Raw genomic sequence first — 24084 nt, 5'->3', positions numbered from 1 at the left:
ATAATTAGACATTAGGGCCTTCAGTGTTGTGAGGTCAAAAGGGAATTTTTGGGAAAATTCCTGTTTTAATAGCTTCCATTTAATGTGACTCAAAATCAGTGCTAAGTATTATTTCCATACTGGACAAATAATGACATCTGATTACTATTTATGAATTGTTACATTGATTTAATAATGTTGAGGTTTGTATTGTTTGTTTGGACATGGGTCACTTTGGGCTCTGGGAAACTGACAGCATTTCTCTATTTTCTGAACTTTTAAAAACCAATCAAATTTGTACGTTTTAAATGGAGAAAATGTTCTGCAGATTAATCCATAATGAAAATAATCATTAATTTCAGTCTATTACAAGATAGTTTAGATCCACCTCAGCAACTAGAGCAACCTGATCAGACAGGGGAAACTAACAGTAACGTATTACTTACTATGTAAACTACAAATACCAATAAACCCACAGTTATTCCAAAAAATTTAAGCTTACTTAACATTAACCAAAATGCTTAATATAATATAAATCAAGAACCAAAAGTAACTAATTGTGTGCGCTACAACAAGATACCTTTGTACCATCTACAAAATAAAGTAGTGTAAGTATATGTATGTGAAACAAATGTGTCCTGTACATTATTTGTACATCCGATAGAGCGCCGCCATCATGAAAACTTTCCCACTGCCCTCTTCCCAGCATAAGTCTGTTTCACACACAACACGTTGCCAGCTTTGTGCGCAGCATGATTACATACAAAATCATAATGATGAATAATAAGATGTAGCCTAATTATTTCCGCATCAGTTTGATCCGTTTATTACCTAATCACAGCAAAATGTTTATTTTGGGTTCATACAGCTGTAGTAGTGGCGGGAAAGGAGACATGTTGGCCCTGCTTTGACTTAAGGCTGCTGCAAATCAGCCGAAACAAGTGTTACTTCTGACATTAATGAGCTGCAGACCATGATCCACTCGGGCCAGACAATTGGGCCAGACAATTGGACCAGGCGCCACAAACTATTTCATCTCACTGATTAGGTTGGTTCACATGCAGAGGAAATTCCTGCGCTTCTCATTCAGGGGAACGTTACATATTTCCTGATGGCTATTTTGAAATAGCTGTCGGGAAATGTGTGATTGGATTCCCATGAATCTCTTCATAACTTTGCTGAAGAGGACAATAAAAAACACACAAACAAGATAATAAAAAGTCATTGAGAGCAGGAGTTGACTTAGATTGCGAGTCCTGTGCTGTGCCAACTGAACTAACCTATGACAGAATCTCGAGATCACGGGAAAACGGAGTAAAAAAAAAAGTTGAATGGATGGCTGCTTAGGGCTTCCATAGAGAAGTAATGAAACCAGAAAATATTTATATTTAAGAAGCTGTTATAAGATATTTTTTCTTTTAAAGAATGACTCAAACCAATAAATTAATTTTCAAAATTGTTGAAATTATGTTTGGAGTTTTAGTATGTAGACATCAAGAAGCTTCGATTAAATCCAGATTTTCTACCGGTTGTATCTTCTTATTCCTGTGTGTTACAAACTATTATATGTTAAGCTGTGAGAAAACTGGTTTTGATGGCAATAAGCAGAACTTCAGAGAAGGAGTTTTATGCATGCAAGCTGGATGCTGCTTTTTTAAGTTGTTCTACTTCTGGTAAAATTCAGGCAGTGCAGACACTCATCACTATGTTTAATACGTACGTTAGAAGAAGAAGTAGTATAATTTTATAAGTTTGACATCGGAGCAATATTTTCAACCATTAGATCGTGGATGAGAATATTAGCCATAATATCGACTTGCATCAACCATAGACTGTATATAAGAAGTGGACGTAGTCATCGTGACGTCACCTGTTGGTTTGTGGACTGTCGTTTTGAAACCTCGAGTTTGGCCGATAGGGCGCCAACATGTTGAATTTTTGCAACCGGCGGCACCGGACAGGAACATATTTTGGAGACGGTGGGGCTAACGGCCATGTGTGGAGCTAACTAGCTTGCTTGGCCAGGGACCATAATTTACTAAATGAATATCATGTTGTATTGAAGAAGACATGGAACTGACGACTGAGACCATAAACTCATCAGGAAAGTATTTACTGAAGTTATTATTAAGGTGAGAAGTAGCCTCATTTTGCCATTATTTCTAATGGAGCCAGACTTCTTTTTGCGACCAGAAGAGTCGCCCCCTGCTGCCTGTTCAATAGAATGCAGGTTTATGGGACTTCCGCATTCGCATCAGTTTGCTGACCAGAAGCTTCGCGCTTGGAATCAACATGTTGTGATCCCACCTCGAGAGAACTTTTTTGTTCCTCTCTTCAACAAATGGATTCTACAACGAATGTTTCTCAGATCACGGCATGTGCTGCACTTTTTGTTTCGGATTTTGATCCGCATCCATCAACCTATGGACGATTTTGCATTTCCCCAGTGTATCCAGACATAGGACATTTAGGGGAATCACGTTTTCTGATGGCTCTTTCAGAGGTGTGTCAAGCAGGCTACAGACTCTTTTAACGTTGTTCACAATTAATCAAAGTAAAATCTCAGTTCAACTCCAATACTGCATTACATTAAATAAGCTTCTTGCGCTTTTATTTTGTAGGCAAAAGCACTTACGAGGAAGTAATTATGTGAGTAAATGTTGCTGTCATGACTGAGATCTATTTCATCACCACTATCAACGCATTTATTCATTTATATTTTTTACCACCATCAAAACACTATAATCTGGCAGTGGGCCAGATATTATTGTTGGCGGGCAGTTTTGGCGAAGGCCCATAATCACAGAGAGAATTAATGTGTTTCCATTGTCAATGTTTGTATAAACTTTATCTAAATCTTTTATGTGTGGTTTTTAATGGACTGTGGTGCAGAAACAGTGACAGTGTTTCACACTCTTGGCTGACATTTTCCATTTTATCGGTCAGTGGCCAAGTCACAATAACATATTGTTTTCTGAATAATAAAGTAAATATAATCTCTTATAAATATAGCTAAAGAAACCTCAATCCTTGACTAGCCAGCCACCGTAGCTGTCCTATGCTCTTTGAAAGGTTAAGCCTAGTTCACACAACACAATTTTTAGCCCGATTTGACGCTGGGCGAGCTCTGCAACCATCAGGCTGTGATCGGGAGTAAATCAGCGGTTGATCGGCGGTCACCAGTCGTTATGTGTGAACTACTCAACGACGCATCACAACGGCTCCCCGACACATTTCTGACACGTCGCCGACGTCTGCCAGATATCTAGCATGCCAAATACCTGGCGGAGTTGGCCGACTCAACATCCACAACCAGCCAATGAGAGCAGGCAGCTGGCAGAGCAGGCCGCTACTTTTTCACTTAAAAACACTTTTTACTCCCCTTCAGCTCTCTCTGTAGCACAAACAATCCCTGCTACCTGTGTGTGCTAAGCCATTCTTTCAGCCATATTCTTTGGCTTTATAATTGCTATCTTTATAATAACAAACAACACCTGTTAAATGTGTAGGTTCGCCTCATTTCCAGTTTTACATTTCACGTGTGTTTTCTTGACAAAACATGGTTTAGAGACCTGCGTAGTGTGTGACCCCCTGTCTCCGATCAGTCACATAATGTGAACGCCACAACGACTTCAAGACTCCCATCACAAGACGGAAAATTTTGTAGTGTGAACGGCACAGCCATCAGCCGACGCTGAAAGTCGTGTAGTCTGCACAAGCCTTTAGGGGGCAGAGGTAGACTGGAAGGATTGTTGCAATTCACAACCCTCACCACTAGATGCCACTAAATCTTACACACTGAACCTCTAAATGTGTTAATCTGCAGTTGTGTCGTCATAAACAGAACTAATCTGCTGAGGCACTTTGGGTTCAGAATATCTAAATGAAATAAAGTCCAGGTCCAGGTGGAGGAGGTGGCTGAGTGTGGAGCAGCAGGAGTGGAGGAGTGTGTCTGCAGAGACTGTGTAGACCTTTCTCATCACTCACACTCGGACAGAGCTCACTTCCATCTGATGAGAGAAGAAGACAGACAGCAGAAGTCATAAATCAGAGTTTACAGAGACTCCCTTCATCAGCTGTCAGTCAGTGATGCAGCACATCCAGGATAAAGACCAGCAGGGACTTCAGTCCTGGTCAGACCAGAAGTGGAGCGGCTGTGTAGCGTAGCCAGCTTCCTTTCAGCTCTCATGTTAACGTATTGGAGTGAACACAATAAGACCTGCAGAGACTTTGGTCTGTAGAAAGACCACATGGTTACTAAATGTAATTGTGGTTCCAGAGCCAGTGATTTGCAGGCTTCAGTCAGACTGATCTCAGAGCTGTGACAAAGATAAACTAATCAATAGTTTAGTGTTGAAATGCGAGAACAAACACTTTGAGATCAGATTTGATGGCATGGCAGTTTGATGAATGAGGATCTCGTGATGCTGTCAGCTGTAATCCAACTTTATTTCATGTAGACATGAACACAACAACAACAGTTGTCTTCACATCAACTCAAACACATGATCACAGCAAGCTTCTGGCTGATATGATTGGCTGACTGTTCTCGCTCTCAGTCTTTCTGTCCAATCCTGAAGCCTGTCACCATTCTCCTTTCACAGCTTCACTGAGGAAAGCAGCCGCTGAGAAGTTTTGAGGTTTACAGGAAATCCTGGATCATTGCTTTGAAACTAACTGTGTTTAGTCCAATACTGCTGAAACCAGCATGGACTGACTCACACACTCTACTACCCTAAAATCAGTAGAAGGACTTTGTCATTGTGTTATTGTGGATCATCATAATGTCAGCCTTCTACAGACATCATCCAAATGTCAGCAAAACATTCATACACATATTCATGTCAGCACAGATTAATAACGTGTTACTGATCTCGGGTCAGTCTGGAATTAGAGGAGAAAAACTACACACACACATAGAGAAACTATGTCTGAAGGATCAGTATCAATGATCAGACATTTAAATTGACCTATGACACCTGATAGGCCAACCCATGGTGTCTTACAATCTCTCTCATATTAGTATAATTTATAAATACATATGATCGGCCATTCATTCAAAATTGTTTTCCTGTGATAACGGGATAATTATCTAGAGATCTCGAGATAACACACTACAGTTGAATCCAGGGGTCGGCAGGTGCATTTCTTTAGGATAATTTCACTGGTTAGCTCAATTGCTAGAGTGTAAGACTTATAATCAAAGAACTGAGTGTTCAAATTCCGTTTTTAATGATTTTGTATTTATTATTTTGTTTGTTTTTTATTATCCTCTTCAAAAAAGCTGTTATGAAGAGATTCAGGGGAATCAACTCACACATTTCCCGGCGTTTTTTTTTGTAGCATGTACCCGCAAAGACATTTTGGGTAATGGTTATTGTCAGGGACTCTTCCAGCCAGACAGAAGAATATGCTAGCTAGTGAAGTGACAGCAACTGAGAAATTAACACGGTGTGGAGATGCAAACACAAAAGCGGCTTTCAGATGCAAAATTTGAAATAGGCAGCTGAGCAAAAAAAAGCAAATCTTCCAAACATATTCAGTTTTCTTAAAAGAAAGACGGGATAGCAGCAAGCATGAGATGTGAGCAAGAAGAGTCAGAAGGTGTCCCTTCTGTTGCGGCTAGCAACAGCATCACGCCCTCCAGACAGCATCTCAATAGTGAGAGCAATACAAGAACTAACTATGATGTTGGTTTGATAACAACTGCATCGCAGCAAGCTTTGGGAAAGTCAGTACCGATTTACTGTAACGGTGCCTTCTACCGAACCATCTTTTCCAAACTAAAACTTATCAAATTTTATCATTAAATGAGGGGCTCATTGGCACAGATCCGTTTATTTGAACTTGCCACTCCATCAATAGTCACTAATAGGATCATGTCTTCATGTGTGAAGGTGCGCTGCCACCACAACTTTCACATCATATTAATCTCAGCACAGAAGGAAAAAATGGTGTCTGACCTCAGAGTCTCCAGTCTCCAGTGTGGATTCTCCAGAAAATCACACAGCAGCTTCACTCCTGAATCCTGCAGCTTGTTGTTACTCAGCTCCAGCTCTCTCAGATGGGAGGGGTTGGACTTCAGAGCTGAGGCCAGAGAAGCACAGCTGATCTCTGTCAAACTGCAGCTCCTCAATCTGAATAAAAAATAAATGAAACGTAAATAAAAATCAATTCCAGTTTTTAAATGTGTACTATCTCCTAATCAATTAGCCTTTCCCTAAAATGAATAGAGTGACTTTGTCATTGTGATATTGTGGATCATCATATCAGTCTTTTACAGACATCATCCAAATGTCAGCACAACATTCATACATTTATTCATGTCAACACAGATTAATAACATGCTGCTGATCTCAGTCCAGTCTGGAATGTCAAATCAGACATGTTATACTTTCATTTTCATATGTTTCTTCTAACTCGTAAAAATCATGTGTCATTTTATGAAAACTACTAAAACAGATGTCCTTGATGCTCATTTCAAACCACAGATTTAGACTCTCCTCATCACCACTGTCATCTCCATCAACACACAGTTGACTGATAAAAATTATCTATTGTGATTTGTGCTCAGACAAACCCAGAAAATAAGAGGACTGAAGGAAAACTTCTGATATAGATTTCAATTTAGTAGGACAAGAGCAAAATACATGAACTGACTTCAGAATCTCCAGTCTACAGTTTGGACTCGCCAGTCCAGTAGACAGCAGCTTCACTCCTGAATCCTGCAGCTCGTTGTTACTCAGGTCCAGCTCTCTCAGATGGGAGGGGTTGGACTTCAGAGCTGAGGCCACGACTTCACAGTGAGTCTCTGAGAGTCCACAGCCAGAAAGTCTGTAATGACAGAGAATATAAAACTTAAAGTAAAGTAAAATCTGATAGTTATTCTAAATATATACTGTTTGCATTTTGCATCACAACGCACATTAACATGAGTTGAGCAGCTGTAGCTCAGCTGGTCAGCCTGAGCTGGTCAGCCATTGATCTTAAGGTTTGTGGTTTGAAACTTGAGATCCTCCTGTCCACATGTAAAAGTGTCCATGAGCAACATAATGAACCACAACTTACTGCGTTAGACAACAGCATCTGCCAAATTACTGTAATGTGAACATGTCATACTATAATTAATGGGGTCCTGTGATATGTGTTTTTTATTTTATATAATTATTTATTTATTTTATATTTTAACTTAAGATAACTGCACTCCTACATTTACCTCATTCATGTGCTTGTTTGTCTTTTGTGCATCTTTGATGCATCTTATTATGTTACTCCTTTTGCTTTTCATCTGCCATAAAATTAATATAATGACCCCTATTACATTAATAGTATAATTACTGTTAAAGGCTGTATTATTTACATTTTAGTGGTAATAGTTTGTCACCAGTCACCAGAAGACCGGTGTTCGGTTCCCACGTGAAACAAAAAGACAACATTAGCATTTATTTTTATGTTTTGTAGAGTTTATTTTAGCGTATAATTTTAGCCTTATTGCTAGTTAACTGTGTTACTTTTAAATAAATTGACAGCCCCTGAAGCCCCTTACCCTAACCATCACACGATTGTGATGCATAAACCATGACTGTATGCATGTCGGTTAACCCTAAAGCTGCGCACATCAGCCATGAGACCGAACAGACGGGATACCAGTTGTGGAGGACATGTTAGTCTGAAAGTTTGTATTTGCAAACTGATATAATTTCTCACATTAAGTTTAAAACGCTGTCTATCAGTAAACACCAAGAAAGTAACTTTGGAATGTATCAGTTTACAGACCAGTCAAATCCTACCAGAGAGAGAGAGAACTTCCTTACTGTTTAACTCATTGCTAATGTAGCAAAACACAAGAAAACATATTCATTGTAAAGTCACACCTTTTATTTATTGAGGATGGAGAGGGGAATGTTGTGTTCACTATTTAAGAGGGAGGATGGCCTCTCCTCACATCCTCTCAAAAAATAATTATAGATATTGTATAAATTATGAAAAGAAATCATGTAAAATAGCTCAGAAACTGCAGATAAAACATTCATCAACTACATGGAAGCTATAATGGAAAAAGCCTCCAAGAGACGTTAGTTCCAGCAGATCACATATGACATGTCTGTGTGTCTGTATATAAAAAGAACAATAAACAGACACATTATAGAAACTGTCTCCACTGTAAAAATAAAAAGACTGTGCTGAAAATGTTTTGACAGTTATCATTTTATCACAAGAAACTCTTAAAGTCATTACGTTTCCTGCTGGATTTGTATCAAGCCTCCATCACCCAAAGAAAGATAGTTAGAAGATGATTGAAGATACTTTTGTCACTAACTTAATAGCTATAAACACAAACATTATGTTTGTAGACTTTTTTAGTATAATACGTATAATTGTTTTAGTAATAAGTTTAATACTTTAGAAAACATTTATAGAGGGGAGGTGTTTATATTGTGCATGTGTATAAAGTGTGTTTCTTTATTGTCATACTTATGGCTTTAGCTTTATGTTGTTTTAGTGTTGACAATCACATCTGAACTTACAGAGCCTTTCTGCAATTCCTCAAAGCTGGAATCAGTCTCTGTCGTCCCTCCTCTGTTGTGTTGTATTTCTTAAGGTCGAACTTATCCAGAACCTCCTCTGACCTCTGCAGCATGCAGGCTAGAGCTGAGCAGTGGACCACAGAGAGTTCTTTCTTTGATCTGTTCTCTGACTTCAGGAACTCTTGGATTGTCTGATGTACTGAGTGGTCGTTCATCTCCATCAGACAGTGGAAGATGTTCATGCATCTGTCAGTAGAGGTCTTCTTACTGTCCTTCTGTACCATCTCCTTCAGGTTGTTGATGGCTCTCGAGATGATTTCTGGACTGTTGTCTGTCCGACCCAGCAGGCCTCCTAAGAGTCTCTGGTTGGACTCCAGAGAGAGGCCATGAAGGAAGCAAACAAACAGGTCCAGATGGCCATTTTTACTTTCAAGGGATTTTATCATCGCTCCCATCAGGAAGACATCCAAGGTTGAATCAACATGTTTTTTGCTCAGGAAGTTATTAGAAATCTTCTTTAGAAAAAACACTGGTTTTGAGTCCCTGTATTTGTAGTCTTGTAGGAAGTCCTCCAGTACCTCTGTGTTCCTGCTGGTGTAACAGTGGAACATGTAGACTGAAGCCAGAAACTCCTGAACGCTCAGATGAACAAAGCAGTAGACTGTTTTCTGGAAGATCACACTCTCTCTTTTGAAGATCTCTGTACAAACTCCTGAGTACACCGAGGCCTCTGTGACATCAAGACCACACTGCTCCAGGTCTTCTTGGTAGAACATGATGTTTCCTTTCTCCAGATGTTCAAACGCCAGCCTCCCCAGCTTCAGAAGAACCTTTCTGTCATACTCCATCAGCTCCTGTGGACTCGTCTCATGTCCCTCATCGTACTTCTGCTTCTTCCTCTTTGTCTGAACCAGCAGGAAGTGTGAGTACAGGTCAGTCAGGGTCTTGGGCAGCTCTCCTCTCTGGTCTGTAGTCAACATGTGCTCCAGAACTGTAGCAGTGATCCAGCAGAAAACTGGGATTCGACACATGATGTGGAGGCTCCTGGATGTCTTGATGTGTGAGATGATTCTGCTGGACAGCAATCCATCACTGAATCGCCTCCTGAAGTACTCCTCCTTTTGGGCTTCACTGAAGCCTCTTACTTCTGTTACCCTGTCAACACATGAAGGAGGGATCTGATTGGCTGCCGCAGGTCGGGAAGTTATCCAGACGAGAGCAGAGGGAAGCAGATTCCCCTTGATGAGGTTTGTCAGCAGCAGGTTGACTGATGACTTCTGTGTGACATCAGACACAACCTCATTGTTGTGGAAATCCAATGAAAGTCTGCTTTCATCCAGGCCGTCAAAGATGAACAACAGTTTCCAGACAGCGAGCTTCTCTGCTGGGACCTTCTGTAATGTTGGATGGAAAACGTGGAGCAGTGTGAGAAGACTGTACTGCTCATCTTTGATCAAGTTCAGCTCCCTGAATGAGAGCAGAACCAGCAGACTGATATCTTGGTTTTCCAAGCCCTCTGCCCAGTCCAGAGTGAACTTCTGCACCGAGAAGGTTTTTCCAACACCAGCGACGCCGTTGGTCAGAACCACTCTGATGGGTCTCTGTTGGCCAGGTAAGGCTTTAAAGATGTCGTGGCACTTGATTGGAGTTTCATGGAGGGTCTTGGAAGCTTTCTCAAGCTGCCTCACCTCATGTTGGGTATTAACCTCTTCACTCTGTCCCTCTGTGATGTAGAGCTCAGTGTAGATCCTGTTGAGGAGGGTTTCACTTCCTGTTTCATCACTTCCTTCAGTCACACGTTCACATCTCCTCCTGAGACTGATCTTATGTTCATCTGAAACCTCCTGCAGACCACACTCTGCTGAAAGAGAAAGACAAATGTGAGACTAAATCATGGGATAAGTATTGCAAATAAGTACAGGATTTAAATTTACATGATTTTATTAACGTAATTTAATTTTTATATTTTCATATTTTAATTTTATAATTGTCAGCTGGGATTGGCTCCAGCCCTCCACGTCCCTGTACGCAGGATAAGCGGTTGACGATGGATGGATAGAATTTTTATAATTTGTGTGCTACACCAAATAAACCAAGAAGAATCCTTTTTCAGACACAACAACATCAGCAGACAGATGTACAGTCTTACCTTTTACAGAGCTGCTCTGACTGGCTGTCTGCATTCCAGCTCTTGTTCTGGATTTTTCTCCACACTGGGGACAGGAGGAGTCTCCTGATGAAGCAGACTGGTCCCAGTATAAGGTGATGCACTGTCTGCAGAACCAGTGTCCACAGCTGCTAGAGACTGGATCCTTCAGGATGTCCTGACACAAAGAACAGCAGGACGGTTGCTCCTCCACAGAAACATGACTCCTCTCCCTCTCTCTGTGAAGACATTTCATTAGAACTAAAATGATTTGTTGCTTGTTGTTGAAAAATATACAGATTTGGCTGACACTGTGTAGAAGCTAAAATGGTCAGAGAGATCAGTAAAAGTGTTGTTCTGTTTGAATTCAGCTTTCAGTCTGTAAGATAAAATAAGATAAGATTTAGCTTTATTAATCCCCCATAGGGGAAATTTTCTACATTACATTACAGTATATATTACATACATTTATTCATTTAGCTGACACTTTTATCCAATGCGACTTACAATTGCTATATACGACAGAGGTCACACACCTCTGGAGCAAGTAGGGGTTAAGTGTCTTGCTCAGAGTGGATTCAAACCTGGGTCTCTCACACCAAAGACATGAGCCTTAGCCGCTACTCCATCACCAACCCACTGCTCTACTGCCACTTTGAGAGTCAATCGGATACCATCCCCCGTGACTCCTCCGCTAAGCTTCAGCCTCAGTCCACCACTTCTTCCCCCCCTCCCCAGAGCTGGACAGCTCCACCCCCTCCCCCCCTCTCTCCATCACAGAGAGGGAAGTCAACGGTCTTTTCAGGAGGCAGAAACCCCGCAAAGCAGCTGGGCCGGACTCTGTCTCCCCATCCACCCTGAAGCACTGTGCTGATCAGCTGTCTCCGGTGTTCACAGACATTTTTAACACCTCACTGGAGACATGTGCCAGCCTGCTTCAAAGCCTCCTCCATCATCCCTGTCCCCAAGAAACCAAGGACCACTGGACTAAATGACTACAGACCCATCGCCCTGACCTCTGTGGTAATGAAGTCCTTTGAACGCCTTATGTTGTCCCACCTAAAATCCATTACAGATCCACTCCTGGACCCCCTGCAGTTCACCTACAGAGCCAACAGGTCTGTAGATGATGCAATAAACATGGCCCTTCACTTCATCCTCCAGCACCTGGACTCTGGATCCTGTTTGTGGATTTCAACTCTGCTTTTAACACCATCATCCCGGCCCTACAGCAGGACAAGCTCTCCCAGCTGAGTGTGCCTGACTCCACCTGCAGGTGGATCACAGACTTCCTGGTGGTGACAGACTGGCTCCTAACAGCAGGCTTGTACGTTAGCTGTACGTTAGTCAGCAGTACCAGACAGTGGTCAGATTTGCCAAGAGGGGGCACTGCGGTGGCACTGTATGCCTCCTTAACATTCGCATACAGCAGATCCAGGGTCTTGTCTCCTCTGGTGTTACAGGTAACGTACTGTTTGAAGTTGGTCGGTGTCCTTGAGATTTTGGCATGGTTAAAATCTCCGTTAACGATAAGGAGAGCATTAGGAGCCATGTCTGCAGGTCCGCTACAGTGGAGTGGGTGACGCCACAAGCGTGTGCCGCCACTGCCAACAGCGGAATGTAAACAGTGGGCCTTTCTCATTTCCCAAATTTGTGCCTCCGCGTGCCATCTTGAAGGACACCTCACTTTCTAAAATGCACATCGAGGAGGGAGGGTCGAGGTTCAAGGAGGCTTACTGGAGGAGCTATAAGCGAGGATACACCGGTGTATCCTTTGCGGAAGTCTTTTCAGCCATTGTGACGTTTAAAAGAGGCATGGCATGCAGCAGGACTCTGCAGTGTTTATGTTGTATTCATAAGTTGTATTAGTTAAGCCTATTAAAAATAATCAAATGCGCGATCAAACTTTCTGCCCTTCACCATTTGTGTAGTGCCTCATAAAGTGCTGTTCTAACCGCATTCCTTAATGTAATTTTACTTTATATCACTGATGTTGTTATTGTTGAATGTGATGTGTGGAAACCACAAGAAAGAAATCTCCTAGAAAGCTACAGTGTGGTATCTAAATCTGATAAAATAATTAGTTGGTGGGGGGTGGGTGGATGATTTAGCCTATGCATATAGGCCTATATGAGTGCCGTTAATGTCCGAGCCGATCTGCGCATCACACCAATTCAGCTGCTATAATTGTGACAGAACAGTGCACTCAGCTGCTGAAGTCAAATTATTAGGCTGTAATGTCAACCAGAGCATTCAGACCAGATCTGCTGTGTTTCATGTTATAAGCTAATAGTGCCCATGTAGACGTCATTCCAACAGCAGAGTCCTGTGGTGACAGTTTTAAATGGAGCTATATGAGATAAATGTTACTGGTTCATTTTGTAAAGGGCTGAGGGCTGAAATGATCTCCTGTTTACAGACAAAAGGAGCACTGCCAAAAAAAGTTAAGCTACGTATGTGTAATGAATGATTAGGCTGCTGTAATCTGGCTGTTTTCAACAGATGCTATCCGCCTAATGTTTATTGGAACCTTGGGATGTTTCTACGATAAGAAATTATCTGTAGCCTTTGGTACCAAAAGCTGGTCTGCTCATCTGACAGAGATCACAGCTCAAACAGTGAAAAGATGATGCAGCTGTGCAACATGTCATCTGTAATCAGAATCAGAATCAGTTTTATTGCCAGGTATGTGTACACATATGAGGAATTTGACTCAGGATTGTACATTGCTCACGATGTGCTTAGTTATACAATAATACAATAACACAATAATAAAATAATAATAAAATAAAATCAGACACGAACTACAGAATAGACAACACTAATATACACACTATGAACAAAACAATATAGACATATTGACAAATAGTGCAGTGATCAGAGTGCAAAGGATGCAAGAGTAAACTATTCTCATTATGTACATGTTGAAGGTGGATATGATATACAGGTACACATACAGGCATACATGTACACATGTACACAGTGTAATGGAGCATAGTGCAAAGGATGCTGGAAAAAATAAACAAGACCTATGACCTTTTGACCTGAGGTAGGTGTATTGGTATACAGTCTATACAATATGACATAGTATGAACACAGTATGAACAGCACTGAAATAGAGAATGGTAAATAAATAAATAATAAGTGGAAACCAGTAAACAGGTGCTGATTAGAGACAGAGTTACTGGGTTATTGCACAGGAATTGTTCCTGACACTGTGAGTCAGAAATCAGCTGTTCATCAGAGTGATGGCTTGTGGGAAGAAACTGCTTCTGTCTGTTGGTTTTGGCGTACAGTGCTCTGTAGCGCCTACCAGAAGGGAGGAGCTGGAACAGGTTGTGTCCGGGGTGAGTTGGATCTGCAGTGATGTTTCCTGCCCGTTTCCTGACTCTGGAAATGTATAAGTCCTGAATGGAGGGCAGGTTGGCACCAATTATTTTTTCTGCAGTCCTGACTGTCCGTTGTAGTCTGCTCCTGTCAGATCCAAACCAGACAGTGATGCAGGTGCAGAGGACAGACTGGATGATGGCTGTGTAGAACTGGATCAGCAGCTCCTTAGGCAGGTTGAGCTTCCTGAGCAGACGCAGGAAGTACATTCTCTCCTGGGCCTTCTTGATGATCGTGTCAGTGTTGGGCTCCCACTTGAGGTCCTGGGATATAGTGGAACCCAGAAACCTGAAGGATTCCACATCAGACACAGGGCTGTTGAGTATAGTGATGGGGGGCAGAGTGGGGGTGCTCCTCCTGAATTCCACAGTCATCTCCACAGTTTTGAGCGTGTTAAGCTCCAGGTTGTTCTGACCGCACCAGAGAGCCAGCTGATCAACCTCCCGTCTGTAGGCCGACTCATCACCGTCCCAGATGAGGCCGATGACTGTTGTGTCGTCAGCGAACTTCAGGAGTTTGACAGATGGGTCTCCTGAGGTGCAGTTGTTGGGGTAGAGGGAGAAGAGCGGTGAGGAGAGCACACACCCCTGGGGGGCGCCAGTGCTGATAGTCTCACCTGCTGACTCCTGTCAGTCAGGAAGTCTGTGATCCACTGACAGGTGGAGGCTGGCACAGTGAGCTGGGTGAGTTTGGGGCTGAGGATGTCCGGGATGATGAATGCCGAGTTGAAGTCCACGAACAGGATCCTTGCATATGCCCCTGGAGAGTCGAGGTGTTGCAGGATGTGATGCAGTCCCAAGTTGACAGCATCATCCACTGACCTGTTAGCCCTGTAGGCAAACTGCAGGGGGTCCAGCAGGGGGCCTGTAATGTCCTTCAGGTGGGCAAACACCAGTCTTTCAAAGGACTTCATGACTACAGATGTCAGGGCGACGGGCCTGTAGTCATTTAGTCCAGAGATGGAGGGTTTTTTTGGGACCGGGATGAATGTAGAGCGTTTGAAGCAGGAGGTAACTTCACACAGCTCCAGTGATCTGTTGAAAATCTGAGTGAAGATAGGGGCCAGCTGGTCCGCACAGATTTTCAGGCACGATGGTGAGACGCTGTCAGGTCCAGGATCCTTCCTGATCTTCTGCCTTTGGAAGAGGTGGCTCACGTCCTCTTCACAGATCTTGAGTGCAGGTGAGAGGTCAGAGGGGGAAGGTGACTGTTTGAAGATGCGTTGCGTCTGTATTTTGGAAGTTCATGACTGAGGTTTGCTTTGTTAAAGTCCCCAAGAACAATGAACTCCCTCCGGGAGTCTGGATGTTTTTTCTCCACATTAGTTATCTGGTCGGCCAGGTGTAGTAACGCCTCACTAACACAGGCCTGAGGTGGAATGTAAACAGCGACCAGAACAAAAGAGGAAAACTCCCGCTGAGAATAAAAAGGATTGCAGTTTATAAATAATGTCTCTAAGTGAGGCCTGCATGATTTCTTCAACTCTGTGACATCTGTGCACCAACCTTCGTTTATATAGAAGCAGAGTCCGCCTCCCCGTGTTTTTCCCGTGAGCTTTCGAGATCCGCGCGGATGAGATTAAATCCCGGTAGGTGAAGCGCGCTGTCCGGGATGCGCTCGGTGAGCGAGGATTCGGTAAAACAGAGGGCAGCAGAGAGCATTGAGGAGGCACAAATTTGGGAAATGAGAAAGTCCCAGTGACGGCAATGGCGGATGAGAACTCTCGAGGCAAATACTATGGTCTCAACCCGGCGGCCAACACCTCAACATCTGGCGTGCAGATTTCTGCCTTTGTAACATGTCCTGGGTGTCACCATTTGGAGTTAACAAAGACAGCAAGTCTTCCTCCTAACTTCTTACCGTTCTGTTTCTTCCCATCTGTTCGAACAAGTGAGAAGTCTATTAGTTCCACTGAGCAGTCTGGAGTTTTCCCATTCAGCCAAGTTTCAGTCAGACATAAAATGCTCACGTTTCCTTCTGACCAGAGCCGAGAGTTCATCCATCTTGTTCGTCAGTGAGTGGACGTTCCCCGTGATAACCGAGGGAAGACAGGGCTCGTATCTTCTTGTTCCTCACCATCACGCCAGCACGACATCCTCGCCTTCTTATCCTGAACTTCACAGGGACCTCCTTCGGACATGCAACGGGTCGATCTTGAAACTGTAAGAGCTCCTCACTATAGTAGGTGTTTTGTTGTCTGTTGGTTGCGGTCTCCATTGTTGTGTAACCTTATCCTGTTTCAAGTAACGTTAACCGTTGTCGATGAATTAGCCTTCACAAGAGGAATATTTACAAAAGAAAAATAGCTAGAATGTGCAAATAAATAAAGTGTAAATTAGTGCGTGAGTAAAAAAGTTAAATAGAAATATATAAATATAAAAAAGGTTAAAAGCTTGGAAAGGGGAGAGGGAGCTTCTGTGTCCTGCTGCCACTCTCTGTGGCGCCCGAAGTAATGAAGATTATTATTTCTTTTAAATCAACTCTCTTGCTTTCAGAAACACTACTTAACTGTTTTTCCTATTTGAGTGTCTTGTTAAACATTTAGTGATCTGCCTGTAGTTTGTTATTAATACAAACTCAACACTTCCTGCAGATCCTTCACAGTAAAGGCCCTCTATTTAAGAGAGCTGACTAAGTCCATTAATATGTGAGTATAACATACGTTGCACCTTCATCTTCAATGCATCATCTTCCATCAGGTCAGTTTACAGTAAAAACAGTTTCTTACTTTGTGTCTGAGGGTCCAGGTTCATTACTGAGGTATGGAGGATACTCTCTAGACTGGTCACTCTTCATAGACGGACAGCTGGATCCTGCTGACTCTGCTCTGTTCTCCTCTTCCTCCACACAAACACTCATCTTCTGGACTTCAGTCTGTCTGAGAGGAAAAACAGTAACACTGACTGTGAGCTCAGAACACAAGAATCAAGAAGAACAAGTTGTTCAGGAGACAAAAACAAGATGGAGAGAAGAGGAAATAACACACACCCATACACACACACACACACACACACACAAACCTGTGTGTTTGAGCGTCGCTCTTGAATTTGGAATCAAATGTGTTTTGGTCAAAATGTTGGTACTTAATTGACATTTAAATAAAATACCGTAAAACTTTGAATAATAGCCCTCACTGAATTGACCCTGCTATTATTTGGGACAGGCTTCCATATGGGACAGGCCTTTAATTCTTTTTGCACAAAACTGAAACTACTGTCAAACAGTTTATTTATTTCAAACAGAAAAATACTTATGTAAAAATGATCAAATAATATTAAATACACATCATTCATTTGATCTAGCTCCGACAGACGGCTTATGCGCTTTTATTTTGAAGGCGGCAACCTATGGAAAACAACAACATGGTGCAGGATGAGTTCGTTAGCAGACAGAGAGCAATGGACTTCACATGACAGGATTCACAACTTGGATTCATTTTTATGACAAGCAGTTTTGATTCTTTTGATCGGTGGACCCTTACAGACTAAAGGAATATAAATAATCGAGGAAAGGACACATTCAGACTTAACGAGCAGACTTAACGACCGGACTTAACAAGCGCTTCAAAGTTAACTTGAGTCAGCACTTTTTCCCCCTTTTCCTCTCTTGTAGCCATGCAGGTTACACTGGTAAATCTAGAAGAATTAGACTTTCGGTCTTGTTGTTTCCCTTAAATGAACTTAACAGTGGTATTGTGGAGAATCTAACCGATCTAAGGATGTTCAGCATGTCCATATTGACATATTGATCATACGTTTAAACAATAAGATTTGTATTAACAATCTAAGCAGCTAAGAAGCAGATAAAGCGGTCGACCACGCAGGGTTTAAGAGGTTTTATACATCTAAAGAACTTCTATAAAAACCAGACCAGGCGTTTAGTTGAGGCAACCGTTTATTTGTCAAAATGTGTTTTCACACCAGGCCAGTAAAGGAGATAGGCGGCTATTTGGGACTTGGCTATTAATTTAAGTTTTATGGTAAATAGTTTTGTTTAAGTTACAACTAAAGTGCTTTAAACTAAATGGACTAAATGTTCTTTACAGACAGTTTTGGGGATGATACTACTGATTCTTGGTGACTGAATAATCTGAACATAAAGTCCACTTAACAGCTTCTTCTGGAGGTTTAACCCAGTTTTTGTTTGACATGATTTTAATTTATGTTAATTTCCATTGTGTCTGCTAACTGGATGGAGGTTTGTGTCAAAGTTTTGAATTAATGTGTGCAGGATATCACAGTCTGTTTGAAATTACAGAATGTAGATTACAGTGCATGTTTACATACAAGGAGAAGATTTATCATTGTGTGACTAATGATAAATAATTTTTTTGTGTGTGTTTAATTTTTAAGTTTGATGACACGCAGTGTTTAACACATATGGATGCAGGACCGTGTGTTTACTTGCTCACCTTTTGTTTTGTCTTAACTCGTCATGTATTTTAAGATGTGTCTTGTGGGCTGGGCACCTTTGAAGGTATACAATGAAACTTTGTGAACAATTGTATTATTTCCTGAGAAAGCACTTGGTGACAATCAACAGTGTTGGTGCTCAGCTAGTTAGAGTAATCATTAGTTTTACTCTGCATATTAAGCATTAGAACCTGTTTTCTATTTAAGGATCCAAGCAGCAAAGCTGCCGGAACTCTATTGTTTTCGTTCTTATTATTTCTTTCTTTCTTTCTCTTTCTTTCTATCTTTCTTTCTTTCTTCTAAAAATGTTTGGGCAGCAGAAATTGCTGGATGAAAACTCACCATAACTGGCACGTAGGTTGCAATTTCCACCCACTACTCAGGGCGAAAAAATGGTCCTCAGACCTCATAGTGGCTCTTTAATAATCAACTTTGCGTTTTTGCAATTATCTCAAAAATGGCTTAAATAGGAGTTGAACTTCTTTCATTATTGTAATCTCTGGATTCATCTGCATCTTTTCTCCAATGGTCTTCTGCTCTAAAAATGTCAAATTATACGACTTTTTATGCACATTTTCTTTTTAATTCAGTGTTGGATCTAATGCCAAATAATGGCAAAATAATTTCCAACACACCAAAAACCAGCAGAATGATGCGTGATTTTTTCAGAATTTTCTCACCAACATCTTGACTGTTGTAAGCATTTTAAGATTGACACTTTCTTCTTATTTTTCTTTATTTTCACTCTCTGATCTCAAGGTGATGCTGTAAAAAGCAAGTTTGCATTTCTGCAATTATATCAAAGTCAAATTCTTTCATCACTTTAATCTCTCAAGTGATCTGCATCTGTCATCCTCTAAAAATGTCAAATGTTGCGTTTTTCACAACTTGATTGGATCCCGTCCATTGCCACTCGCAGCTATATTTTAAATAATAGATTCATGTTCTGTTTTTATATTTATTTTGTTGCTAATAAAGCTAGTTGTCTTTTGTTTGATTGTTGCTGGTCGTCTCCAAACCTGTCAAACTCAGTTTGTCAGGGAGAGACATCACCATGGGACCCATGTAAGCTGGATCATAATGAGATCATAGTGACTCAGCTGTGACAGCGTCTCCATTAAACTAAATCTGAAAATGTTGTCAGAAATGTCATCCTTTCTTTTCTTTTTTCAAAGCTTTGATGTTAACTTTCAAACAGCAGCTAATTAAAAACTTTCTTTGTTCATGAAGCCTAATGTTCCTCTATAAATGGCAAACAGCAAAACATTACCAGCAAACACTGAATGAGTTAGAAGCAGTTGACTTACTTTGTGTCTGAGGGTCCAGGTTCATTGCTGAGGTATGGGGGATACTCTCTAGACTGGTCACTCTTCATAGACAGACAGCTGGATCCTGCAGACTCTGCTCTGTCCTCCTCTTCCTCCACACAAACACTCATCTTCTGGACTTCAGTCAGTCTGAGAGGTAAAACAGTAACACTGACTGTGAGCTCGGGACACAAGAATCAAGAAGAACAAGTTTGTTGAAGAATCACAAACTGACTCTGAGAGAAGACTGAGAGAAGAGAAAATAACACACACACACACACACACACACACTTTAAAAAAACTAGTCAGAACTCCACCTGCTCTCTTGTCTTTAACTCTGTGCTTGTTTTCTTGGTTACTGCAAGTTTAATGTGTTTCATTCAGCCAATCACGACTTTGTGTCCACAGAGAAATCAAACTGTTGAGTTCACTCTAACATTTCTTTCCTCTACAGTCCACAAGGAGAAAACTGACTCAGATACTTAGGCAACTTTCAACTTCAGATTCCCTCCCTGTTCTCACCTGCAGTGTTGCTCCTCCCCTCATCAGTTGAGTCTTTCTATATGTGTTTGCGTGTGAGTGCATGTGTAACATGATGTGTTTGTGAGTGTCTCTCTTGGCCTGAAAAGGTTGAATTAAAACAGATTTTGCTCAAAATGTTGGAACTTAAATGAAGTTTTAAATTATGTAAATAATCAGTTTTGTTTAAGTTACAACTAAACTGCTTCAAACTAAATGAACTAAATGTTCTTTTACAGTTAACATTTTTGGGGATGATACTACTGATTCTGGCTTAATAATCTGAACTTTAAGTCCACTTAACATCTTTTTCTTGCCCTTTAACCCAGTTTTTGCTTGATGTGATTTTAATTTATGTTAATTTCTGTTGTTTCTGCTAACTGGATGGAGGTTTGTGTTAAAGTTTTGAATTAATGTGCGCAGGATATCACAGTCTATTTAAAATAACAGAATGTAGATTACAGTGCATGTTTACATACAAGGAGAAGATTTATCAATGTGTGACTAATGATAACAAAACCTTTTGCGTGTGTTTAATTTTTAAGTTTAATGACACACAATGTTTGACACATATGGATGCAGGACTGTGTGTTTACTTGCTCACCTTTTGTTTTATCTTAACTCGTCATGTAATTTAAGATGTTGTTGTGAATTATTTTAGAAAATTACAGCCTAAATTGTTATCATTAATTACTAGAGCAAAGGTGGTCTGAATTGGCATCATTTAAAGTATTATTTTAGAGTGTAAAGTTAAGATTACAATGTCAAAACTCTATAGCTATTGTCATCATTTAGAGTGTTATTTTATAGTGTAAAGTTAAGATCACAACGCTGAAACTCCATAGCTCTGAGAGTGTGTGGTCCTCTCTGTGTCTAGCTGCCCGGAGGCAGTAACAGTAGCACATGTGTGTGTAAGCAGGCATGTGTGTAAGGAGCAGGATGAGCACAGCAAGGCATCATCAAAAACCCCAGCAGAGGAAAATGTAGAAGCAGAATTAATGAAAATTGTGTTGCAAAACATTCATCAATACAGTAAGAATGTCCTGTCTATAGTACACAGCACAAGAGACACAAGCTTATTCCACAAAGTCAGGTTTTTGGTTAAAATAGCATGATTAGCAGAGGGCATGCCTAGGACACAGAGAGGGGGAGCATTGCAGACAAAAAGTTAGACATCAGTCAAGAAACAGTCATCAGTGATTATCCTTAATCAATATTAATCATTGTTAATCATTTTAATCAGTTTTATTGTCTTCAATCAGTTACTTTAAGTAATCATTCTTATATCATCATTTTTAATAATTTTACTAGTATTAATCATTAATCATTCTTATTCATTTTCTTTTACATAGATGTGCTTTGGTTTTTACTTATAAGTAGTGAACTGTAGTCATGAACACAGAAACAAGCTCACTGTGGTTAGATCCTTGAGTGGGAGGAATGACTGCAGGAACAGACTAAAGGTGGTTCGTCTTGTCCAACTGTCATCTACTGTAGATTATGACCATAGGAGAGGCTGCAGGTGTGCAAGATCTGCCGACACTGTGACAGTGCATGCTTCGTTCTGCTGTTATCTACTGTTGTTGTGATTACACGAGGAACTGCTGAGGTGTTAATTTGCTAACATTAAGACTATATGGTTAATTACTGATTAAGGGGGTTTGATTGTCAACTTCCAACCTCTGGTTATTATAGCCAGTATGAGCTTTGAGTGAATTAGCTTATGACCTGTGTGAGCTTTGAGTGAACTTGCTGAAGGAATTCATGCTTTGCAAAAACACGACAGACAGATGATAAGCAGAAAGCAGAAAGCAGCCAGCATAACATCAAGAATGCTGTAAGAAACCAAGCATTAATGAAAAATGCAAATTTACTTATGTTATTCTTATATTAATTGCCTAAAAAATACAGTTGTGTGTCAAATTAAGCATGCGTAACCTTTAAAAAACACAATGAGACTGAAGTTGAAATGTAAATGACGAACTTCTTATCCAGTAGTATAAAGATGTAGAAAGTCTACAATACAGTAATAAACGACAGCTGGGGAACAGTGTTAATTGGTAAAAACAACACAATAACAGAATAAAAGAAGTTCATCATGAGGAAAGGAGGGGGCAAACCAGCCCAGAAGAGATATATATAAGACTGTCTGCAGACCATAGGATTGGCTTCATCCTCCGACCTGTTGGGATGTTGTACGGGTTTATGTGTCCTGTTTTGGATTAAACTCTTTTTGCATCGACTCTTGAACGTCTCCAGAGAAGTTTTTGTCTGCAGAGTTATTGACCACCGTAGAAAGCTAATGGAGTATTCTTTCACAAAGTTTAGTAAGTTGGTGAAGGTGGGGACCAGGCTTAACTGGCCCAGCCTGGTCGTACATCTGACCCAACGTGTCTTAGAGAGTCTGTCAGAGAGACATCACCATGGGACCCAAGTAAGCTGCATCAATTGAGGTCATAGCGACTCAGCTGTAACATTGTCTCCATTAAAACTAAAACTGAAAATGGTGTTGTCAGAAATATCATCCTTTCTTTTCTTTTTTCAAAGCTTTAATGTTTAGTTTCAAACAGCAGCTTATTAAAGCAGAGCAAACATATTGTACTCTCCCGGAGGGAGACAGCCAGCGTGCAGACGCGACACAAAAACCTTCTTTGTTCATGAAGCCTAATGTTCCTCTATAAATGGCAAACAGCAAAAGATTACCAGCAAACACTGAATTAGTTAGAAGCAGTTGACATACTTTGTGTCTGAGGGTCCAGGTTCATTACTGAGGTATGGGAGATACTCTCTAGACCGGTCATTCTTCATAGACAGACAGCTGGATACTGCAGACTCTGCTCTGTCCTCCTCTTCCTCCACACAAACACTCATCTTTGGGACTTCAGTCAGTCTGAGAGGTAAAACAGTGACACTGACTGTGAGCTCAGAACACAAGAATCAAGAAGAACAGGTTTGTTCAAGAGTCACAAACAAGACTGAGAGAACAGGAAGTAACACACACACTCATACACACACACACACACACACAAAGTATACAGTATTATAAAACCTGTCAGAACTCCACCTGGTCTCTTGTCTTTAAATCTCTGCTTAGTTTCTTGGTTTAATGTGTTTCATTCAGCCATACCGACTGTGTGTCCACAGATGAATCAAAGTGTTGAGTTCACTCTAACATTTCTTTCCTCTACAGTCCACAGAGAGAAAACTGACTCAGAGACTTTGACAGTAAAATAATAAAAATGCTGGATTAACACTCACCCTGCCTCAGCCTTCAGTTTTCCTCCTTCTGCTCTGTCGACTCAAAATGGAGTCTGAACTGACTGAACACTTTCAGCTCCAGGTTCCCTCCCTGTTCTCACCTGGATCACCTGATCAGTGTTGCTCCTCCCCTCATCAGGTTAGTTTATCTGTACGCAGAGAGACTACAACACCAGTTTTCAAATAATGACTTTGCTTCTGTCTGAAAGGCTTCAGAGAGAGGTATGTTAACAGACTGTTCATGAGGCAGAAACCTTGCAAAGCAGCTGGGCCAGGCTCTGTCTCCCCATCCATCCTGAAGCACTGTGCTGATCAGCTGTCTCCAGTGTTCACAGAATTTTTTAAAACCTCACTGGAGACATGCCATTTGACAGCCGGCTTCAAAGCCTCCATCATCCTCCCTGTCCCCAAAAAACCAAGGACCACAGGACTAAATGAGATCCGTCGCTCTCTCAGCTGAACGTGCCTGACTCCACCTGCAGGTGGATCACAGACTTCCTGACAGACAGGAAGCAGCACATGAAGATGGGAAAACATGTCTCTGACTC

General features: G+C 41.1%; 2 protein-coding genes across 4 annotated transcripts in view; both read right to left on the bottom strand.

Moving 5' to 3' along the window:
- The window catches only part of LOC119893815 (NACHT, LRR and PYD domains-containing protein 12-like), a 636326-nt gene that overhangs the window by 542607 nt on the left and 69635 nt on the right, over positions 1-24084 (bottom strand). The gene's annotated exons all lie outside the window — the stretch shown is intronic.
- LOC119894972 (NLR family CARD domain-containing protein 3-like) lies at positions 2852-23910 on the bottom strand. Of its 2 annotated transcripts, XM_038707744.1 has the most exons (9): positions 23537-23910; positions 23019-23168; positions 19760-19909; positions 16769-16918; positions 10657-10892; positions 8508-10368; positions 6640-6813; positions 5943-6116; positions 2852-3989 (listed from the first exon to the last, which is right to left on the bottom strand). In XM_038707744.1, exons 2-9 carry the CDS (start codon positions 23147-23149, stop codon positions 3980-3982), a joined length of 2886 nt encoding a protein of 961 aa, XP_038563672.1. In that variant the 5' UTR covers positions 23150-23168; positions 23537-23910; the 3' UTR covers positions 2852-3979. The 2 variants fall into 2 exon arrangements, with proteins under 2 accessions (XP_038563672.1, XP_038563756.1); XM_038707828.1 differs by lacking the exon at positions 19760-19909 and having other exon boundaries at positions 23537-23909.

The sequence above is a fragment of the Micropterus salmoides genome, unplaced genomic scaffold (genome assembly GCF_014851395.1).
Source record: "Micropterus salmoides isolate LMB-PRFRI ecotype aquatic unplaced genomic scaffold, ASM1485139v1 Ms_hic_scaffold_1, whole genome shotgun sequence".
NCBI classification, from domain to species: Eukaryota; Metazoa; Chordata; class Actinopteri; order Centrarchiformes; family Centrarchidae; genus Micropterus; species Micropterus salmoides.
This window is presented reverse-complemented; position numbering and strand designations above follow the sequence as displayed.